We start from the raw sequence: 25,000 nt of genomic DNA, 5'->3' as shown, positions 1-25,000 counted from the left end.
TATCCGCATAAATATACATATCTTACTTGCTGAGTGTATTGTAATCCTTCCTGTCTCAAAATACGAGTATAATGTAGCATTTTTTTCAGACACCAAGGATTTTTTTAAAGGCAGTGCGTTAAAAGTGCACATCTTGAGATTATATATAAATTTGTGGTGTTAAAAGAGCATTTATCAGGCTTAAACCTTGTCAATTTAACATAAAGCAATGACATCCAAGCAAAAACAAGCAGTTCCAGTGTGGAATTATATGAAGCACACATAGTCTAATGTATCATATGCTTAAGTCTGTAAAGACAAGCTGAAGTGCATTGGAATTACATCAAAGATGAAAAACCTCCGCACTAGGCATCCTATTGAATATGCAAGTTGATATATACCCAAGCATGTTTTATTACTGAACAAATCTTATGTGAGATAAGAGTAAACATCAACTACACGGTGCACCCATACAGTATCGAACCCAGAGACTCAGTGACTAGGGACTGGCAGGAGTCGATACTAGGTAATCGTCGCTACCAAGGGCTGCATAGTCAAAACCTTTGTAACATCCGACCTCGCAAGTACTTACTAACTCGGAACTTCTGAGGTGCCTACTATAAACGTTATGTAGTATACTCAAACCAAATTTACGACATCAGTAACACATCCTAAATCATTTTGCTCTTAAGTCCCAGTCACATCCTGCAGGCACCTCAGATCTCGCCAACCAATCACGGCCTAGATTCTGTACTACCTTTAGAGACGTGAGCCAATCACAATGCTTAAATTTATCTTTCTATCTATATCTATCTATGTATCTATCTATCTATCTATCTATCTATCTATATATATATATATATATATATATATATATATATATATATATATATATATATATATATATATATATATATATATATATATATATATATATATCCCTCCCTGTGTCTGTACCTTCTCTCTTTCTTACATTTTTCTTTGTTCTTTCTCTCTTCCTTCCTTTCTTTACCATTATTAAGCACATATTAATACACATATATTTAAATTCAAGTCAAACCAACAACAGTTCTGCTGAGCACTGGGTATCTCTTCGCTGACCGAGGCCGGTGTGTTGTCAATGTTCTGCACACTGCAGCAGTATACTAGAGTCCTTTATCCCTAAATCCTTTTGATTATAGTTGAAGTGGAATGGCTGGTGATTTTGATATTGATTTCGTAGCTGGGTTATAGGTGCTCCTAGTAGCTCGTAAATTCTGTAAATTCCAAGGACTATTTACAGTACAATATGGCGGTGCCTATGTTAGCAGTATGCATCATAACAAGTTACGAGATCGGCCATGTGAGTCATGTGAGCTCATAGGAAATATGATGTTTCCAGTATGTGGTCCCAGTATTCTAGATAAATTCTGGAACCGCTACACCCTGCTAGCCACCAAGCACTGAGCTGGTGGTTCCAAGACTGGTATTCACCAGCCGCGCTCTACCGATTCCCCCTGGAACTGGTTCCGGAACCGGTTCCAACTGTTCAGTCAGCCCAAGGAACGGGTTCCTTGAATACAAAATTATCAGTTCCTGGCCACCACTACACGCGATATCACAATGTTCTCGGTCTGTGCCGATCATAAGCTCCACCTACTGGCTTCACTTGTCCTGATAGGAGTGGAGTGGCAGGGAGTCTCTTCTCTTATTGTAGCTCCATGGTGACATTATAACTTGTGACATATGACTTACAAGCTGTGCTCCACCTCACAAAGCCTGGGCATCTACCAGATAAATGCATATCGCACTAAGAATAATGATAGATGTTATAAGTTATGATACCTATCTGCCATCACATCATAACTTTATGAAGTATACACGTAATTATTATCTACCAAACATTTGGAAGATATGAAGGGATCAAAAAGTATTAGATATTGATGTGAATAGAATGACAAATTTTATTTGCAGCAAAAAAAAAAAAAAAAAAGAGAAAAGAAAAATACATCATTATAATCTTATACACTTGAAAATATATCCTTATTATGAAAAAAAAAAGTAATGCCTACATATAACTGACATATAAGTGTGCCCTAAGACATACACATACTTCTTGCTTTATGAAGTATATTAAGCAACTATGGAAAATATATCTGAATTTAGGAAGTATGAAACATTAATAAATTATGAAAATTAACCATTAACACTTTAACTTTAATTCATCATAAGCTGGATGAAGTTGTCTTTGTCTTTTACAGAACAAAAGTTTTAAAGGGCCATGAAATATTATTATAGTATGTTCATATATATATATATATATATATATATATATATATATATATATATATATATATATATATATATATATATATATATATATATATATATATATATATATATATATATATATATATATCACAGGATTTATTACAAAAACGTTGACAATTGTGGATACAAGCCTTCAAAAATGAGTAGCTCCCTCATCAGTTTCTAACTATCTGACCTGAGTTCACTCATGAAACCTGGTGTCTCCTATTTTGAGGCACAAAATGGATGATTAGCAAGAATAGCTTATCTGAATATTTTTATTAACAACTGGAGAAAATTCAGTACAGTAGTTCCCAAAACTATCTTGAAAGTGTGATGTGAACTGTGGCATAATGAACAATATGAAACATGCTGCCTGATCACATGTTGTATCAGTAAGACTGGTATGCATAGCTTGAAGCTGTGCTAATATACCGATCTAGTATTTCTCAGGTTATAAAATACAACAACCATCCTAGTATGCATGGCAACCAAGTCTTGCCACCATAATCACCAAATGTATCAAATAATATCATCTATTACATCATCATCTTATCTTATTTTTAAAGATAGTTTTGGGGGCCACTGAACTGCTAGCTTTCATCTGTTGAAATTACTATAACATACTATAACAAATCACAAGAACCATTTTTATGATTCTTGACTTGGCATGACAATACTTCACAGTATTTCTCCTTTTAGCACCTTCTTGTCAAAAATGAATTCTGCAAGTTCCTCATTACCTGAATTACCTTTTATGAGAGCATCATAGGTCCTGATGGCTCCTTGCAGCTTACGAAGACCTGTGTATTGTTCTTCTAGGATAGGATTGGTGAATACATCTGCAGCATGGTAGTCATCTGCACACTTGGCAACAACTTGAAGTATTTTCTCAGTAACCTGGGGAAAAAATAGGTTACAAAATTCAATAATCTATTAATTTTCAACATGGTAGAAATTAAGTTTTTTTTTATGTCAATATGAGTATGTAAAATAGGCTCCTTAACAGAGCAAAAATTTTATAGTTGCAAAAGCTCACACCATTTAAAAAATTCCAGCTATTTGATACATATAACCATCAAAATAAAGATAAGGTGCATGAGCAACCCTATTTGATTTCCCCTCACATAATTTGGTTCTCCAATACATTACATTTCCTTTGGTCTGTGGGCTTAAGTATCTACCTGAAACATACTACAGTAAAATCCCTCTCATCCGGCATTCGAGTATCCGGCAGCTTCAAGTATCCAGCACATTTTTCCCCGAGCCTTAAAATCAATAAAAAATCAATGTGAACTCATAAAATCGATTAAAATTCCCGCGCGAGGCATACTTTGTCCCCTCGCCACCAGAGCGCACTGCTTCGCACCACCCGCGGCCCACTGCACTGTGTTTACTCAGTGACTCAGTCCCACGTGTGCACTATTTGTTGCCTAACGCCTTCATCATGCCTAAAGTTGTAGAAAAGAGGAAGCGTGTTGTGCTTACACTTAAGCAGCTGATCAGATCAGCTGATCTTTGTTATGGTAAGATGCGTGAGTGTAGGGTGGTGATTGTGGACATAATTTCACTTCTATTCAAGTATCCGGCAATATTCAAGTATCCGGCATGTCGGCGGTCCTGTTGATGCCGGATAAGAGGGATTTTACTGTAGCTAGTTTAAGATAACTTATGAATCATACTCCCTGAAACTGTATTGTTTTAGAAAATGTCACTAATAACTAGAATACTTTAGACAGTAAGTTTGTAAGGGAAATGTTTCCAATTCATTGTACATGGTATGAAGCACCATAAATACTATGTGCCATTCAAATTAATCCAACACTAATCCTTGATCCTAACATTGTATAGTAAAATTCCATCCTAGTAAACCTGACCTCAATCAAATTTTTGTAACTGCATTCAATTTTTATTATCAAATTTTAAAAACCTAAATACAAATTACTATTAATGTTTGGAAAGTTAATTGAACTGTTTCTATTACAGCAAGGAGGGCGGGAGATGGCATTTTTCAAATCTTACATTAGATTTTGCCAATCTCCATCCTGTCCTGCACTCTCAAGAGACAACACTCAGAATACATCCAACTACATTTCAGATTCTGGCAATGGGTAGATATCAACATCAATCAGCAATTCCTGTGAAAACTCAATGTAATGCAGATACACACACAAAAATATGTAAGTGTTACCTACACCTGTGGAGGGATAAGGGAGGAGGCACTTGACAAGAAAGCACATGCTTTTAACAAGCATTATAAAAACTGATCTTTATCAATCAAAGAATTGGGTGAGAACTCTAGTGTTGCCATATAGTAAAGATTTATCAGATGTCTAAAAATGCAGATGCATATATTAACTTTTTAAAATTGTGGATGCAGATACAGATGAGGAAAGAAGTTGTGGATGCAGATGACCATATCCTTGCAGATGCAAAGGTGGATTACTTTTTATATTCAAATGTAGATTCTAAATTGTGAAAGATGACTTTCAGCCACACTGGTCCAACTTCTGTCTCACTCAGATGCAGGATGTTGACCCAAGTCATCATGCATCCCACCAACAACTTTCCCCAACCTTCACCCTTTGAAAATTAGTAAAATTACATTTAATTTAAATGAGTACAATCTTGAATTAATGTTGAAACACAGAGTTTATAAAAATTACTTGACTCTTACAGGATTAGACTCCATATTAGTTCAAGTACTTGAATTTTACCAAAGGCAAAATTACTTTTCAAAAACAAGTTTCTCTACTTTTATCTGCATGAAGGCACATATGTTTATCATCATAGATTAAGTCAGCTCCACTGAATAATTGCTCACTGGACATGCATAGATAAGTGTATACCACTCTTAATAAACTTCAGTAGTCCTTTCTGTTCTGACTCCACCATTTCAAGAGTGTCTTCATTTGTTCCTTTAAAGAAATGGTGAATGACATTCCATCTATGGCTATGCTGAGTAATATCCTCATTCTCAATCTGTGGATACAGATGTGAAAGTTGCTTGCATTGCCAATGTGGATGCAGATGCGGATTATTTAAAAATGCAGATAATCTGCAGATATAGATATCTAAAGGATATCTACCGTATAGTAGTGCTTTCTTGTGTGAATTTTCCATGGTGGATACAGCAGCAAAATAATAAGTATGCATGTTTGCAATACGTGACTCATTGCACTCATGTCAAGTGGTGCCAACTAAACATTACCATAATTATACTGATCAGAGTTTTGTGGTCTTTGGACTGCTGCTTGGTACAGATCATCCATGATCCTCTCAGCCGTACACCACCATGCATTCTGCATTTTCAACCTAATCTTTTGGTCAGTAATGTGACCACATACACAGTGTCACGGTCGTGACTGTACTAAGTATGTACATATGGTTACGTTGTAGGCAGTGGACATTTAGTTTGTCGAGTTCCTATGTGAGGGAAAATTTCTCTTTGTAAGCATCTTCCTAGGCAGGGAAGCCATGCAGTTTGGAGCCACTAGGGACTTGGGAGGCAGGCAAGCCCTGCCAGCCACCTACAGGCTACGTGTAGAAATTGCCATCTGAATTCTTTCTTTACATCTAAGTTTTAAGGTTTAGTGTTGTAAGTTTAAGTTTAACCCATGCTGTATTTTATTAAGAATGGTTATTGAAGCCAGCACATATCATTCATCAACAATGTGGATCTTGTAATGCTCTGTTTTTAGAGGAGAAAGTGTATGGCATGCCTTCTGCGATTTACCTTCATTAATGTGACCTTGTTTTATTACATTTTATATTTTTTTATTATAACTCTATCATTAATAGGCCACACAGGTCTATATTACCACAGTAGCTACATTTTTGTGTGATACTTGTTTGTATTACTTCATAGTTAACCCAAATTAAGGAATGAGTTAATTTTCTTTAAGAGTGTATTCCATCTCCACATGGTGAGCACAAGGTATTAAGGTACATCAATCTTAGTGTGAGTCATGAGGGAGGGGAGGGGTGTATTTAAGGAGATGTGGGAGTGACCCTCTTTCTCTCCCTTGCAGTCAGGAAGGGTCACCCCACACTTTGGTCATGAGTGATCAGGGTGACGTGGTGGCATGTTGGCGTGCTAGGTATGTTGTCCTTGTGCCTACTGAAGGTAAGCAGACAAGCTATTTTCCTTTTGTCAACTAGTTAGGTAGTGAGTGAGGGTGGTGATGTGCTTTGTGTCACATGGGTAGTTTTATTTAATGGAGTGTGGAGCCCAGTGTTCGTTTCGTGCTTTTGTGAAGTGTTTCTTTGGATTTTTCCCTCTTGCCAAGTTACTATATTTAGTACTGGGTATTTTGTTATGAAGGTTTTTTTTTCCTTTTTCATTTGGTTTGCTTAGCACAGTTTTGGTAAATACCTTTCCTTTTATTAACATATTATAGCAAGATTAGCATTTTGTTTTCAACCCCTTTTGCTTAGGGTTGTTTGTTTTTCTTTTACCTGGGCCTATGTATCTCTCTTTTTGTGTGTGTTTTTTTAAGTGTTTCTTTTTTCATATGTGAGGGACCATCTTTGTATATTATTGACCACCAGCCTGTGTCTCGTTCAGTACAATGTAATTTCTAGTTCTGGCTCATACTATTTATTTTATTTTAGTGTCATGTACATGTATTCACTCGTGAACTTGCTATATTTCTTTCTCTTTTAAGTCCTTCTGGCAGTCAGTACCATATTGTTTTCCTTTTCCATTGTATTGTATATATGTAAATAAACTATATTATGCACTTACTTTTGTAAATATTACTTCTCATCCCCTAGAACCTGGTAATTTCTCTGCATTTAATTCTACACTTAAAGGTAAAGAGTAACAATGAGAGGGTGGGGCAGTAACAACAGGTTGAATATTGCTTTCCTTTTTTTTCATGTAGGAGAGAGAGAGAGAGAGAGAGAGAGAGAGAGAGAGAGAGAGAGAGAGAGAGAGAGAGAGAGAGAGAGAGAGAGAGAGAGAGAGAGAGAGAGAGAGAGAGAGAGAGAGAGAGAGAGAGAGAGAGAGAGAGAGAGAGAGAGAGAGAGAGAGAGAAACTCATGCATTAGCACAGTAGTTCTCAGCCTTGTTTGTCCTATGCACCCCTTTCACCATATGTCAGAATGTCATTCCCTCCCTCCTTTCCAAGACTGCCTCAAAAGTGCATTCCAAATAATATGCATATAATACTGAAATGGGGTGGGGGTACTCATGACAGGAGGCTAGGTCTAGGACTCTATGCAAAGTGAAAGCCTTTGTAAGGGTACTTGCAGACAGACCACTCAGTGGCACCTGTGTCTTTCCTTTGTGGCAGCCCTGTCTATGGGTAATCTATTTTGATCCTTACAGTTCAGGAGCTTGTGGTGAGTGGTTTGATAGGCTGCTTGCAGCAGATAACCAAAGCATACTGAATTTTGTGCTATCCGTGAGGAGCTCAAATGCAATAAAAAGATCAACATTCTAACAATATGAGTTTGCCAATCTGTGATCTCAATTCCCCCCCTGAAAACCTGAAATTTCCCCTGTTTGAAAACTCTTGCACTAGCAAATACAGCAATTTTTACCAAACTAAGTATGAAATTTATAAAATTATGAGACAGGTTATCAGACTCTCCATGCATAGTATTTAGTTAAACAAGATTCTACTTTATATTTAAGAAAGAAAATAATTTTCTGACAACTTTTGTGAGAAAAACACTTGCAAACTATAAAATACAGTTAGTGCTCAAGAAGAATAGTACAAAACTTAACATGATCTTTTCCTAATTTCTAAATGTAGCAGTTGAGTGTTCACAATCTCAAATGCTATTCCTTCTAATTACATGACAAATTTCCAGCAACTATTTTTCCTTTTTTTTAATTTCACTTAAACCCTCTCTTTTTCTACTCTGAATATTTCTTGAACTATTATTAACTAAAAATGTGCTAAAAATCTGTATACCTTGATTCTTCACAAACTCCTGCTTTCAGTTTCTACAAAGTTAGGCATTCTGTGTAATTTCCAATTCTTCAGCTTTCAAATGCTGACTCTATACACCATGTGTAAAGTACGCCTCTTATATGAGGGCTTCCAGTCATATAAAGCTCTTCCAAACTGGATAGACTGAAGACCAATTAATCAATCAATTCATTCTTCATTTTACTTTTCTCTCTCACAGCTCAATGTTATCGTACAAATCTCATGATTTTTTGTTGCTATTTTCATGACTATTTCAGAATCCCTTCAAATATCACGCCAGATTCCAGCAAAGTTGTTTGGAATGTATGAGAAGTACTACTATACATCAGTCTTATGATTTTTAAGACAATGCAGTTTTACTTCATCCTTCTCAGCTATGGTGTAAGTAAAATGACAATTAAACAAATTTTTGCAAAGTGGATGAGTTTGAACTCTTTCACATCTGGATTAAAGAAGGTGCAAATCAGAAGAGATGGCATGGCAGAAAAATGTTGGATAAAATGAACAAAGGTAGTACAACACAAATAAGTATGGACAGAAATATGAAGAGCATGATACTATGGATTCAAATGTACACATATTTAGCACCTGTTATACTTGCATTCTCTTTCCCCTCACTCATTCATGACAGTAAAATAGTGTTACAATGGACTAATAACACAATACCAGTGAAGAAAATTACTCACATCAATTTCCATATTCACAGCTTCTTGTAGTGCTTCTCTAATTTTGAGGGATACCAAATCTGAAGTATCGGTGACATGATTACCATTAATCTTCCACAACTGAAACAGAAAGAACTTATAGAAAAAAAAGAAGAAAAAATAAATAAATAAATAAAAAAATATATATATATATATATATATATATATATATATATATATATATATATATATATATATATATATATATATATATATATATATATATAACAACTGATCAGGTAATGAAATCACAACATGCAAAGTAGATTAGTTAGATTATACAAAGAGCAGGCATGAAAATAACCAAGCTACACATGTTACTGCAAAAGATAATAAATATGACGGGATGTGTAAGAAACAGTGATCAACATTAAGGAAATTTCATGTATGAGCATATGTTGTGGGACTTCATAATTACAATTATTCAATCAAAACTAAGAAATTTGATTGTAGTCTTGTCCCCATACTTCAAAAACAACAAATTTAAGAAGTGTAAAGAATGGCCATAAAAATTTAATCTTTCATGAGAGAGAGAGAGAGAGAGAGAGAGAGAGAGAGAGAGAGAGAGAGAGAGAGAGAGAGAGAGAGAGAGAGAGAGAGAGAGAGAGAGAGAGAGAGAGAGAGAGAGAGAGAGAGAGAGAGAGAGAGAGAGAGAGAGAGAGAGAGAGAGAGAGAGAGAGAGATATATATTAGCCATGATTTTGAAGTCCCTGGCCTGACTCCACTTAAAAGAGCAGACAAAGCATGATTCATGAATGCCTGATTTATGAGCTTCTAGTTGACAAATAGAAAAATTTCTTCTCTATCCTAAATGCTGTATCTTCCTCTGTCACAATGTGGCATTTGGCCAGAAAAGAGGTAGCCACTTTGACTTTCCTACATTTGTACAAGAAGCTTCTCATCAGACTATCAGGAAACAAATCTGGTGTAGCCAATAAACATCACAGCAAAAATTTTGATGTGAAAAGATAACCATAGTTGTATTTCCTTGAAAATTATGCAATATTTTCCAACATCTTGCAACACAAAAGGTTTTCTCTTTGTTAGTGTAGTAGAGGGTTCACCAGAAAAAGCGGGCACTGCCCAGGGATTGAACCCAGACCTTCCACTTGCTGGACAAATGTGCTAACCATTACACCATGATTGCCTCTTAGTGACAACCCTCACACCCTTATTTAAATAAAATTAGGCAAAATGTATTACACCTGACCTCTAAAAATGTATAATTTATATTCAAGCTTTACAAACATACAAATTTTTAGCACATCATGATGTTTCATTGGATAAAGTTCACATAATGCACTGTAAATGAAGTACAGACTAGGCAACTGAGTCCTGAGACAATCCTCACCCAAAGATGAGCTCTGGCATATTATTGTTAACATTTGAAATCCGCCGCGACACTCACTGCACTGTCCGCGTTTATCACCAAGATGTCACTGCCCCTTGTGTAATGAATATATTGCATTCATCTAACTTTGTTTTTTTAATCTTTCTTCCTTACCACTGACATGAAAGCAAGGCCATCTCAACCTAAGGATGTCTTCTGTCCTGAATCTTAAGTGATATTTTCAAAAGACCAGTGAGTACTCTCTTTTGGCTACATTTTTTTTTTATATAGAAAAAGCATTACTGTACTTTGTTTTTCAGGAAAATACAACAACAACAACAACAACAACAACAAGTATGAGTATATAACTACTACAATTTTGTAACAAAGTTTATTGAGTTATGTGGGCTAATAATTTGACTAGAGCTTCTTGCAAGAATAGAGGCAGGTCCTGTTATAGCAGCATCCATTATACAAAAAAACTGATATGAGATTTGTAAATTTGGGACCATTTTCTTCATACGAGCACAAAAATCTGATGATATGAACTTCAGTCTGAGAGTAAATTTACAAAGTTTAGAGTGCACACCTTTCTGCACCCACTCGCTAAGACATCAGGGCTGAATTATGATGTGCAATGATTGAGATGTGCAGAGATGGCTTGTGAACATTTTAGGTTCAAGACAGCCATTCATAAGTTGTTATGTTCATGTCATCTTTCAAATATTTTGGATAATGTAATAAAATTGAGTTAAAACAATACTGTTTAGTACACAGTGATGGAGATGCTATATACATAATGATAAAACAACACAAATTAAATTAATAAATTGTACAAATATTGCAAAGTCACTGGAAAAGCAACTGACAAACTGTAAGCATGACAGTGTGCCCATAGAGAAAAGTAGTGATGATCAATTTAGAGCCATGGGAGGTCTACAAAGTATTAAATTGTCACATACATGCCGTCAACTTGTTATGCTCAGTTTTTTAATGTGACAGTAACTATCAGGCACAGTGGGGGAGATAACTACTGCATTCTCCTGCCCATTTCCCCTTAGCCGCTACCTTTTCATTTCATCACTCAAATTAAATTTTCCTTACGTTACAGTAGATCTTGGCAAGCTTAACAATGAAGAAAAATGTGTTATGCTGGCATTTGCTTGAGAGACAATCAGTAATTGTAAGACTAGAAAGAAGATGAAAAGATCAGAGACTGCCATCAGACTGGTGAAAGTACAAGTTTGAGTTACTCCAAGTAGAAAATGTCCTATGCACATATGCCTTTTGAGGTGTTGCTATGCCATGTTATGAAATTCAAGTATGAGCAAGTGACAGATACAACAGCTGGGCAGGCATCCATACTTCACATTACTTTAAGGCTGTAGCATTACCATTTTTTTTCTCTCACAAATTTAAGCAATACAATCTAAGCATATTCACTATCACTGTCTTGCTGGAAAACTGCAAGTAGCTGACTGACAATCAGGTGATTTGATGCTGGCCTCACTCTTTTCCTTTCCTGCTTTGGCAGGCATGGTGCCACATGGCATATTATTTTACTAAACATTAATTAAAGACAAACTATCTTTGGCCAATATTTACCAGTATATTATCTGTCCATTAACACCACTTGTTACAGAATACTGTAAAACTCCAAAACTTGTAGAAATCATGACTGAGTAATTCACAATATCACCAAGGAACATCCTACATCAACACGTCCTGTCATAGACACCCACCCGGCCACTGTAAATCTGTCGCTGGCACATATCTGAATTTCACAACACAGCTAAACAACATCTCAAAATGCAGATGATCATAGATCATAATCTACTGTGAATAACCTATACTTTCACCTACAGCAATTTCTGCAGAAACTCATGTTACACCCTGTAGGTTCATTAAAGAGTTTAGACTCAATGGATGACAGCCTGTAAATGTGTATTTAATGATTATCCTTATTATATGTAAATATCAAATATCTCCATTTTCTACTTCTGGCACTCAGTATACTCTTCCATTGTAAAATTTATGTAAAATGGTCACTCAGTCTAAATAAAAACTTTACTAAACTTTTAAGTCAATAACAATACCTCAGGAAATGCCACAAGAGAAATATGAAACAAATTACAATTTTTTTTTTCTTTTTTTACTTACATCATCTTTCGAAAATCTAAAGTTCTCATTGTATTCAAATCCTCGCATGTTAAGGTAATCCATCATCTGGATACCATGCCCTCTCTCTTCTGTGGCAGCTTCTAGGAAAAACTTAGCCACACCTGGCCTCTCCTTGATATACTGTCCAAATACAGCTCCCTGTAAAGAACAATTTACATGAATATCAAACAAAAGTATTTCACTATTGCAATATAATACTGCAGGCTCTGACTGCATCAATACTAAAAGCTCTACCATGATATGGTATATCTACTCCAACATGCTTTTTTAATATGTACACTAAAACCTCCACAAGTTTGCCTTCTATATGTCAGAATTCCACACAGGTTGGCAAGACAACAAAACATTCAATGAAAAATCTAAAAAGGCAATTTTTGCAACATTTTTTGTAAGTTGACACCATGGTGACTAAACCCAAGTCAAGCCAAATCAAAGTCATCATAACCAACACAGTACCTAATTCAATGTTGTAAGGTTGGCCAAAAAGTAGCTGATTGGGCTACTTTTGAAGGATTTACTTTGCATTTTGTTTGGAGTGGTGAAATCAAAACTGAATGCATCAGGGAGGTGCCACTTGCAAGTGCAATAAATCAAGAAATAAGTAGTGTAACTGGTGTCAATGAGGAGACACTGCACACTGGTAAGGAAATGGCCCGATGGTGGATTCAAATCAAAGAACATTACATGGGACTGCACAACATTAGTAAAAACTGCAGCCTAACTTACTGCTACTTTGCTATTCTATTACATAGATGTGTAAACTGTAACCTAGGTCATTAACACAGTATTAAATAAAGAACAACAAAATGTTTGAATATGAGTTTTATCATCAAGTGATACTTACATGTAAAACTATCTTAATAATGCTTATGGTGTGTATGAAACTTTTTTTGACAATGTTTTTGTTGAAAGAATTAGGGAACTTATATATACAAGCTATCATGATATCATTTAATCTGATATATAATTTCATATGTATCATGATATGATTTCATTTGATATATGTGATCTATGTAATGTTTAAGAACTGTATTTTCACATTAGCATAAAATATGTCTACGTATGGTCCACTACATCATGTGCTTGAATCAATGTTTACATTCCTATCCTTGGTTTATAAGGGTTAAATACACAGGATTAAAAGTTACAAATGCCAGTTTTGTTCTACATTTAGTTTTGTCACAGAAGTGGCACAACTATCCTATTAAGAATAACCATAGCAACATCAGCCACCTGATGCAAAACCAAAACTACACATTTCTTTTGACAAATGTTGAGATTCTTGAAATAAACAGTAAGCCACTTACCATATATAAGTATTTGAAGGCAGCATGAAACTCAAATGTGATATGATTTGTGATGGCATTCATGCAACCCTCATTGAAGCAGACAGGACTGGGATAATCTGAGGGAGACAATGCTCTTTAGTTTAAAATGAAGCCATTATTTGTTCCATAGAATAAAGCAAAAAATAATCTGCAATGTATGAATTCATGCAAGAGAAGAAAATGACATGCCTAGGATTTATCCTCATTTATGTATTACTGCAGTGTGCCAATTTCCTGCAAATGACAGCATATCTGTTTGATGGTATAATATCTTGTTGTATTGCTGTGTTGATCAGCACTGGAATGAGTTTATTGCTTGGTTCAATCATGTTTATAGGTAATACTTACACTCATCACACATATAGTTGGCAAAGAGGAGCCTCCCTCACTTCCTCCTCTCAGAATGCATGGGACTGACTGAATGTTGGCTGGTGGGCTTTCAAAGCAGAACTTGGAGTAAGGCATCTTTTTGGTCATTCATTCATTCATTCATTCATTCATTCATTCATTCTCTCTCTCTCTCTCTCTCTCTCTCTCTCTCTCTCTCTCTCTCTCTCTCTCTCTCTCTCTCTCTCTCTCTCTCTCTCTCTCTCTCTCACTTATGTATGTGCACATCTGCATGTGGGGACACACACATACACACCTCACCATAGTTCACTATATCATCCCATAGCTCTGTAGAAAGTGTTCACCAATAACAGGTGCAGATTCAAACTCCACCCAGGTTGTTCAGTAGGTGGTTAAAGTCATCCCTCAAGAAGGGGGGGGAATGAGTGGTATGTGTGATGTCTCAGCTGTACCTCTAGATCAATCAGTCTCTATGAGCTTTGAGCTTTTCCCAGAGAGGGTAACAACTGGCAGTCAAGATCAAGACAATCCTGAATTACACAGGTGCCTGCCACTTTAGGAGCTGTATCTCCAAAATTACTTAAGTATTAGAAAGACTTCACTTAAGTACTGTGTGAAAGCATTTAACTCAGTAGACTATCTAGTTTAAATTACAATAGTGCCCACCATCCACTCTATCTAGTTTAAGTTACAATAGTGTTCACCATCCACTGAGTTAAATATTTGCAGGAAAAGCTAAGCAAAGTATGTAAGTATGCGAAGCTCACAAGAAAAAAATTAACCAAACCTATAAAATAGAAAATAAACTTTGATCCCACACAGATATTTAAGTTTTCTATGCTAAAAAAAAAGTAAATGGATGGCAATATGTATTTTGAGATTGAGAAATATACCAATATGTAGTATTCATGATTTTTGTCTCAGAGGAAATCTTCAGTACATTTGTTTACACTTAGCAACTAAAGAAGCACATTTAGGAATCATTACAACCCTTACAACATCAATATGTTCAGAGGTGGTGGTGGTGGTGGTGGTGAATGAAAGAGAGAGGAAGAGGGTATTCTTAAGAAACTAAGGTAGTTTTCTCTTCTTCCTTTCCTTTTTTTCTTTTTTTTTTTTTTTGCTCTTGAATTCCTTCAAGAGGAAGGTTTCAAGACACTTATCCTTCAATTTTTGACTACCGCTTTGGACCTTTTATGGGACTGGCATTTCAGTGGGATTTTTTCTTTATTGGATTTTTGTTGCCCTTGGCCAGTGTCCCTCCTACACAAAAAGGGAAAAAAAAAAAAAAAAAAAGATAGCAGGTGGAAGGCAGGTGGGAATGACTTTGCAATGACTGAGCTAAACCCAATTACACTGAATTATGGCACTTTTGTTGTACCAGCGCAACAAGACACTGAAAACAAAACTACTTCCACAATTATGAATCCACAAAGTTAAAGAAATTTGCAGTTCCACAAATACAAATGCAAACATAACCATCTGTACCCTTTTTCATTATCACAGCATCAATTTATTTTTATTCTGGACTATGTTTAAGATACTTTCATGATGAACTAAATTCAGTTTGAGAACTTTAGAAACATAAGCTTCTCCAGCAATGTGAAGACACATTACAGTCTGGGTTCATCTCTACTGAATGATGGCTTCCCAGGCTATGTCAAATGGTTTACCTTGAATTTGATGACTCCCAGACTATGCCTTCCACACACTAATGATGATCCCCTACTTAAGTTCCCAGCTATGGAAAACCCTCTCTCTCTCTCTCTCTCTCTCTCTCTCTCTCTCTCTCTCTCTCTCTCTCTCTCTCTCTCTCTCTCTCTCTCTCTCTCTCTCTCTCATACACACATGAACAACAATTTAACAGTATAAAAAAAAATTACACTGACCTCAAACATACCTCATCTGGCCTGGCCTGGCCTGACGTTGCATAATGTGTTCTTTCAGTCTGACACTTTATGGTGAAATCAATAATGTACTACAAAATAATAGGCAAAACTTGCTTTAACCCTGCAAGGTGCCAGCCATTTTAACCCTAAACTCATCCAGGGTGCCAGCCAATTTTGCATAATTTTCATGTACTGAAAAATCTTAAATTATGTAAAGGTAATGGAAAACATGCAAAAAATTGTTCAGCAAAGTAAAAACACTTAATAAATTGTCTCATGCATGTGCACATAACGTACGACACTAATGATGTCCTGGGTGCTAACAATTTGTGAACAACACCAGTGTTTGTGAATGATGTTATGTCATCTCAGTAATGTATTACTTGTTTATATATTATATCATCACACCATCAATAAGCATACAATCATTGGTAGGCTACTCATATGAGAATGACAGTTGGTATATTTATGCACACAAGTGGTAGGCTTACTCATATGTGGCAGAGGAGATGCCATGGGGTGTTGGTGGTTAAAGCAGTGCTTTGTTCATTTGCATTTGTTGCAGATCTTATACTGCTATTACCAATGAGAACCTCTTTGCCTCAATTCAAGTGGGTTCCAAGCCAACCCAATGCTGATGGAAAGTCATCATCCTCATCAAAAACCAACATTTGCTATGCAGTGGCCAATGACCTGTTCACATCTGTATCATAACATCTTTTTCTTGGTGAGGGGATCTCTTCCTCACTATCAGTACTCTCAGATGTCCATAGTCTTTGTCAGCTACTGAATCATCATCAAACATGTCTGATAACATTTCCTCATTACCAAACACAAGTAAATAAATCTGATTGTCACTCAACTCACGACAGCATGCCATGATTGCCTCATGCAGTGATTGTACAAGCAGTGACATGATCACCATAGAGGCCACTCAAGGAGTGTACCAACAAATACATTAACTGGCCAGGGTGGGGCTTGGAGTACATGCAGTGTGTTTTCTATAGCATTAATTTGATAAATAAACATGCTAGAATTTTTTAAAGTTGCTGCTGTAAATTTACAGCAGTGGCACAGTTTGTGTGAGATGCTGTAAATTTCTGGTGTTGGCACTGGACAGGTTAAGCAATACAATTTATGGACAAATTGACATGGCAACAATATGCCTGCCATCCCACCACCTGGCCTGAAGGTGTTGATCTGGCTAGTGGTAGTGTAATCTCCAGGGTCCCATTCAATACACTGTACTCTCAGGTCAAGATTTGTATGCTTGACAGGTACTGCAGAATAACTCATTTCATTTTCTTACTCATGCAGAATTTTACAAGCCTTTCTACTTGTACCACTGTACTTATTTCTTCAAGAAATGTATCTGATTTACTTTGAAGTTTAAGTCATAAGGCATTTACTCTAGTTAATGAACTGTGTATCTCTTCAAGAAATGTACTTGACTTACTTTTGAGGTCGTCATAAGATATTTACTCTAGCTGATAAACTGATCGCTTTCAAGTCATAAGATATTTACTCTAGCTAATAATTTCATCACTTTCATACTGCTAAAAGAAATGTTTAGTTATTAAAGAAACAATGAAGCACCATAGAGTGCATGCTTACACTGAATTCCCTCACGCAATGAGAGACGAGAATGGAGATGCCTTATTGTGTAAGAGCCGTTTCTAAAGTTCTTGATTAGAGTATAGTTAAAAATCATCTTTAATCATTACTACAACTAAAATCTACTTTTTTTACTCTATTCTGACTAACAATATATGAGTATTTCCTAATTTAATAAAATATATTTGAATATATTTGAAAATATGAAAACATGTCTTACAAAACACTGTTACCTACTACTTATTTCTGCACTACTACTGCTACTTACTTTGCAGTCTTGTACAATTAACTACTCCGAGGTGACAAACTGGAAAAGAAAAGAGTCATTATTTCAAATTTCATTCTTTAAGTAATGAGATCTCTTTTTCCAAAAGCTCACATCCACTAAGATAATTCAACATATTGAAAATATCAAACTTTATATTAAGTAAGAGTTTCACCATAATTCATCAAACACAAATATTAAATATAGTTGAACTGCACAATAAAAAGGTCTTTTCTGTGTGAGAGAGAGAGAGAGAGAGAGAGAGAGAGAGAGAGAGGAGAGAGGAGAGAGAGAGAGAGAGAGAGAGAGAGAGAGAGAGAGAGAGAGAGAGAGAGAGAGAGAGAGAGAGAGAGAGAGAGAGAGAGAAAGAGAAAAACTATTGGCTCCACAACCCTTTCCCCCACAGCATCCAAACTGTGACTCTTCTCACTTGGGAATCTTTTATTCATGTTAGTACATGTATACATCAGAAAAGATTTCTTGCTTTCAACCACACAACTGCCACACTTCCATTTGGTTTGCAATCCAAGCATGTTCCCAATCTCCCTAATAATACAAAATTTTTCCATTCACTCCAATCTGCTCCAAGCTGAGCCTAACATCAGGATTTCTGCCATACTCTATTACATCATTCAGCATCTCTTCTAGGTACCTGTGGCATTCACCATATTCCAAGCAGGATGTAAGTAGGTCTGTTACAAGCAGCACAGGAGAGAATGACTAAAAATATAGGAGGGATGAGAAATATTCCTCATGAAAGGAGTTGAAGCTTTTAAAATTTACATTTATTAGGAAACACAATTTAAGAGGGATCTGATTGTGGACTTTCAGTGGGTAAAAGGGACATAACAAGTGTATTGCAGTTTTGGGATGAGGAAGGTAATATTTATGTGTGCCTCCAAAATTCTTCCCATGTCCATTCTATTCTCCCTTTGAATTCACAAGTGCTTTGCATCTGTTTTTTTTTTACCAAGTGAAAGTTCACCCATGTAAGGATCATCTATGAAAATTTTCTAAAACTATGTCAAGGAAGATTTACAATAGCTAGGGCCATATTAACCTTATGTAGTGGCATGGCCACATGGCTTTGAGCTCCTTTGGGCCCCTCAACATATTCCTCCCTCTTGCAAATCATACACACTCTCCCTTTGTACAATTCATTACAATAATATTTTGAGTGAAGCAGTTAATGGAGTAACAGTGTTTGCCATATCCATAGTGTTAACATTAAAAAAAAAAAAAAAAAATGTTATATGGGCCCCTGCTTTTGGTAGGCCCCTAGGCTTCAGCCTAGTCAGCTTTATGGATAATGCAGCACTGGACAGGTATAACAGTAAAAAGGAGAAGTGGAAACAGACTCAATGATATACAAAGTAGTATGGATGGAAGAGACAGCCAATCAGAGATGGCCAGGTCTGGCTGAGGAGGAACAGGCAGAGGAAGGGACATGGCTCAGGAGGTAGTGTTAGTTCCTCACTCTCTTTCTGGTTCTTGCTTGCAGATAGGGCAGACCTCCTTGTTTCTACCTTCTGTGCTAAACCACATTGTCTACCCAGTGCTCCCAACCCTCCAGCACACCCAGTGAGTGGACACAAGGGACATAAACTCACCCGACTAGTCGTGACACCAAAGAGGTGGACATGGGGAGTGACAAGCCTTCTTCTACCCAGACAAGTTTAGTGGCATCTACATTGGCTACAAGTGGCCATAGAGACAACTACAGTGATGTGGAGGAAGTGGCTTATTATGACAGTAGCTACCAGTCACCAGTTTCCCCCCACTGCCACTCAATCTCTCTCTGCTGGGGGGAGATGCTCGCCCACCATACTAGAGGCAGAACACTTACACAAGCAAAGGTGTTTTGATAGAGAGAGGTGGAGACTCTTTTGCAATTGTCATGTTACCCCTTTGAGAAATTCTATAGGCATCAATGTGAGAGAGAGAGAGAGAGAGAGAGAGAGAGAGAGAGAGAGAGAGAGAGAGAGAGAGAGAGAGAGAGAGAGAGAGAGAGAGAGAGAGAGAGAGAGAGAGAGAGAGAGAGAGAGTCTTCCTATCCTTCCTCACTCTCATTTACTGTCTTTCCTATTGTATTCATTACTTTTTAAGTGAGGGCATGAATCAACCTATTTTGGAGGTCACAATGGAGTCACTCGCTTCACCAGCCAAATATTTGTTTTCAGTAATCTCTGAAAAAAAAGGGAAAACAAAGTCAAAATAGTTGTAGTTTTGTCCTCAGGATTTGCAATGATGTTCCTCACCTTCCTCCTCGGAGGCAGTCCCAGCTTCATCGACAGAGTTACTAGCAGGAGATTGCCCACCAACTCCGGGGACACAGGCCACACCTATGCACAATAAAGTTATGTTAGTACCTATGACTAATAACTTGATAAAGTCCTTTGTTTACTTGTTTTAAATTATGCTTGTATTTTTTTTCTTTTAACACTAGACAGATCCAAGCATGCATAGAAAAAAAAAGTAACTTTAAAAGGACTGCTCTTATTGGATGGGCAGCCAGATTCAGTGCTCCCTCGGTATATGTCCACTTTGGAATAAGTCCAACTTGGTATACGTCTTGTTTGGACGCAAAAAAAAAAAAAATAGCTTGGTATACAACTCACGTGCTAGAACTTGTATGGGTCAAAATTAGTCACAATACAGTCATGTTAGTACACCCGCTGCAGTGAACAACCCACACTATAACCGAATTTTCACGTGCCTGTGTTTTTTGCTTAAATTTTTAGTAAATTCATTAATCATGAATTCTAAGAATGTTAATGACTCTCCTTTCAAACAATAACATTTTCTCCCTTTTCAGCACCATCCTAGTAGGCATTTATTTCATCCAATTGCTTTTGTATTTGCCATATTTGACGGAATATAAGACGCACCTTTTTCATAAAAATGGCTCAAAAAATCACCCTGCGTCTTACATGCAAATGTGAGACCTCCCATAGATTTAATTTTAAAATTTCCTTCACCCATACTCCCGAAGATTTACACCACCATATTATAATCAAGGATGCCACATTTTATTTTTTAACCGTAATGTGATGCAAGAAAATGTTGAAAATTAAAACATGGCCCTGTTCAGTGACAAGCCAAGTAAGGTGTTGACATCCTGACAGCTGGGCTGCGTTCTTTGCCTCACCTCCATGACAAGGCCACTAATTTTATTTTATTACTGCAATCAGGTAGAATATTTTAACTATTGTGATTGTTTGCTTTTTGCTCAGCTGTACAGCTAGCTTGCTTTAAACATTACATGCTTAAATACATTTTTTTTTCTTGAATATGCCCTGCTGAAATAAGGGGTGCATCTTATATGCCCATGCATCATTGGATCCGGATCCCATGGACCAACAACCCATAGGTTACCATGTGACTATGTGACTATTCCCACTGAGAGTGACCAGGTGAGTCAGAGCAGCAACCGTACCCAGTCGCCTAGGTAGTCCTCCCCGACTCACACGCCCCTAACCCCGCAACGGTGTGCGACGCCCCTCGCCTGCTAGTGGGGTGTTTCATTATTATTATTATTATTATTATTATTATTATTATTATTATTATTATTATTATTATTACTACTACTACTACTACTACTACTACTACTACTACTACTACTATTATTACGTCATTATTTTTTATTAGTAGTAGCAATATAAAATTATGATGATAATAAAGATAGACTTAATAAGAATATGTTTTAGTTGCACGTGGCCTTGGCGATCATATAACTCTTATTGGCGTTTCAACCCGTGTTGGATGATATTCCTTAATCGTACACAGGAAGACAACAGCAGACTACAACTTAAGTCTCGGGGCAAGAGCAAGAGGGGTTAGCGATAGATGAAGTGACGGATATCCGGAGGTGGGTCATGACTCATATATATATATGAGTCGTAAGCTATTCGCCAGTCGACCCCATTTGGCGCTAGGATTTTTTTTTTTTTTTTTCTTTTACAGTATCTGCCGTGATTCCTTTGGTTTACAAACCTTATGTTTGTTTTCACAAACAAGGGAAGGACACTTCAAGAAAGGGAGGATGGAATGCATCGTTACAATGGATTCGAAGCGGAGACAACGGTTTCAGATATATACGTAGGCGCGCGAGCCACTGCACCATTGCTAATTATATAATGATGAGGAATCATAACAGCGTAATGCTAATGACGTATTGCCAATATATATATATATATATATATATATATATATATATATATATATATATAGAGAGAGAGAGAGAGAGAGAGAGAGAGAGAGAGAGAGAGAGAGAGAGAGAGAGAGAGAGAGAGACTAGTAAACAATTTCAGAATCACGCCCATCTCCCTCTGGCAGACGAAATATTACAAAGAACGTTCAAGAATGATCAAATGTCACCAACGTTTAATGTTCAGTTTAAGCTGTGTGGTAACGTCGAAACAGCGTATTGCTGTGATGCTCTTGGCAAGGGTTTAATCCACGGCGAGGACGGGTCTCGCGGCAAACTTATTCCACTTTTTTTTTTTTTTTTTTTTCAATTTGTTTGTGATTAAACAAGGCCGGGGAACACAATCAGAATAATATATATATATATATATATATATATATATATATATATATATATATATATATATATATATATATATATATATATATATATATATATATACTGACCTACTAATTCAAATATGCCATACAAAAATTTATGGATCATTATGATAAAATAGTTTCGTCCGTCAATGACTTGGACAAAAAGCATTATTCACACAATATTCATTGTAAATAAATAAATAAAAATTTCATACTGACCCAGAAGCAACAAACCACTGATAATCCAAAGATTCATTGCGGTTTTAGTTGCCTTGACGTAATAGACTTGAAGGATGCAACTGTTCCGTCCAAACGTCTACCAGAGTGATGTGAGAGGCAAGGAGATAGGGCCACTGTACCACTGGCACGCCAAGAGAACAGTTATCAGTGCGGTCAGCGATCGTGTCAAGAGGATGAGGTGATGGTAGAAGAGAGATAACGCTGAAGGTGATGAGATGGGTTGTTAGAATGGTCACGGCACTACACTGAGTGCGCAATGACCGAACTCTACTGAGTTGAGGATGAGACTGTCGTTAGGCAAACGGCTGACGGCAGGCGCCGAGGGGAGTTTAAGATGGGCGTGCCAGGCGGCAGGCAGCAAGATGCAGGGCTGCCAAACGAATCTACGCTTCTTGACCAAATAGCGTCTATTACAACTTCTGATATATTTTGACACTGTTAAATATAATGATAGCAGCAACAACAACAACAGTAGCAAAAGTAATATAATTAATGTGAAAGTCCGGGTGGAACTGTGAGTGCTTCGAAATAAACTAAATATAATAATGATCTTTAATTCCAAAAATCGTTTGGGAAAATATATTAGAGCTACAAGTGACATTGCATATATTGTGACTTTGTGAAGTCCTGCAACATGATGATCTGGTTTGGCAGGAATTAGCGTGAACTACGCAGTTAGCTTCAAGGATGCTGAGGGCACACAAAATAAATTAATAACACATTTAACGAGACTTTTATTATTACTAGTTTTAACTCTGTATTTGTCTGTGCATAAAATGAAAACGTTGCAACAACAACAACAATAACAACATGATATAAAACAACACAAAATAACAATATAAAAAGTGAAAAATAGAACTATTTTGTAAAAGAATACATTCGTTGGAGAGCTTATCAAGGGAGAACTGAAGGACAAGCAACCGAGACCAGCATTGGCTAATGCGTGGACAGTGATGATTCAGCACCATGAGTTTTTTTTTTTTTTTTTTTTTCTGAACGAAGAGCACATCCTCGATCTCGATCTTACTGTAGAGAGGTATAGGCCCCAATACTGCGCACACTCATTGTTGGGCATAAGTGGTGACATCCTCCTTGGTCTTCCCCGCTCTCTCTTCTGTGAATAAGTGAAGGCCGAGAGGCTATACAGAGTTGTGGGGCATGGGGTCAACTCATTCATCGATCTATTTGTTTGTTCATTAACCATCATTCCTTCATACGCACCACTTTCAATCTGCTACATCTGCTTATTAGTATTTTCTTAACTAAATGTATTTAGGCAATCTAGGATGCTGAACAAAGGGATTTACATATTCAGGGATAGTTTCTTTGTTCTGTTTATATACGCTGAGTCTTTGTTATATTAAAATGTGTTGATTCACCTGTTGCTATGGGAGGCTGCCAGACATGCTTCTGGACTGTACTGAGGCCAAACCCTCCAATGAGTCACTACACAACCCACCTCTCTCTCTCTCTCTCTCTCTCTCTCTCTCTCTCTCTCTGTAGTAGATGATACTCAGTACTCTAAGTACAGTATATGGCTATCTGTGAATGTTTTTTTTTTTTTTTTTTGTTAATGAATATTTTGGGAATGAGGAACTGGGTAGTTTTCTAATAACCAAGCACTGCACATCCAGCGAGAGAGGGGAGCGGCTTATACCTGCCTCACGTGTGTGAACAAATATGTTCAGGAATAAGACGTGTTTCTTTTCTTTCAGAATTGTCACCGAAATTACCAAGACCTTGAATCTCATCACAAGACTGTTTGGGAAATACCATAATTGCTCTACTTCATGAATCACGCACTATGACGCAGTATATGAACAAAGAGATGATTGAGGTTTCGTAATATCTACATTTGATGAGTGTCTATATATATATATATATATATATATATATATATATATATATATATATATATATATATATATATATATATATATATATATATATATATATATATATATATATATATATATATATATATATATATATATATTACGACTTGATTATGCATATATTGATGAAATGCAGATAACTTAAACTGTCTGTGACAAAAAAAAAAAAAAAAATATATATATATATATATATATATATATATATATATATATATATATATATATATATATATATATATATATATATATATATATATATATATATATATATATATATATATAATCAATAATGTTTCTTTTTTACCCATAAATTCTTTTAGTATAATTTTCTTAAATAGACTTAATGGTGTAAAATCTGGTGGGGTTGCAATACTGTACGACACTTTGGCCGTGGAGTGTCGGCAGCCAAGGGAACTACATGCCACAG

General features: G+C 36.4%; 1 protein-coding gene across 1 annotated transcript; it reads right to left on the bottom strand.

Annotated features, from left to right (window-relative positions):
* Positions 1-1,908: 1,908 nt before the first annotated feature.
* On the bottom strand, positions 1,909-22,977 carry LOC135093171 (ferritin heavy chain-like). The gene is made up of 7 exons (XM_063992106.1): positions 22,658-22,977; positions 20,128-20,211; positions 17,873-17,911; positions 13,733-13,830; positions 12,405-12,563; positions 8,897-8,995; positions 1,909-3,168 (listed from the first exon to the last, which is right to left on the bottom strand). The coding sequence occupies exons 1-7, from the start codon at positions 22,692-22,694 to the stop codon at positions 2,950-2,952; spliced, it is 735 nt and encodes a 244-aa protein (XP_063848176.1). The 5' UTR covers positions 22,695-22,977; the 3' UTR covers positions 1,909-2,949.
* Positions 22,978-25,000: the final 2,023 nt, after the last annotated feature.

The sequence above is a fragment of the Scylla paramamosain genome, chromosome 42 (assembly GCF_035594125.1).
Source record: "Scylla paramamosain isolate STU-SP2022 chromosome 42, ASM3559412v1, whole genome shotgun sequence".
Taxonomy (NCBI): Eukaryota; Metazoa; Arthropoda; class Malacostraca; order Decapoda; family Portunidae; genus Scylla; species Scylla paramamosain.
This window is presented reverse-complemented; position numbering and strand designations above follow the sequence as displayed.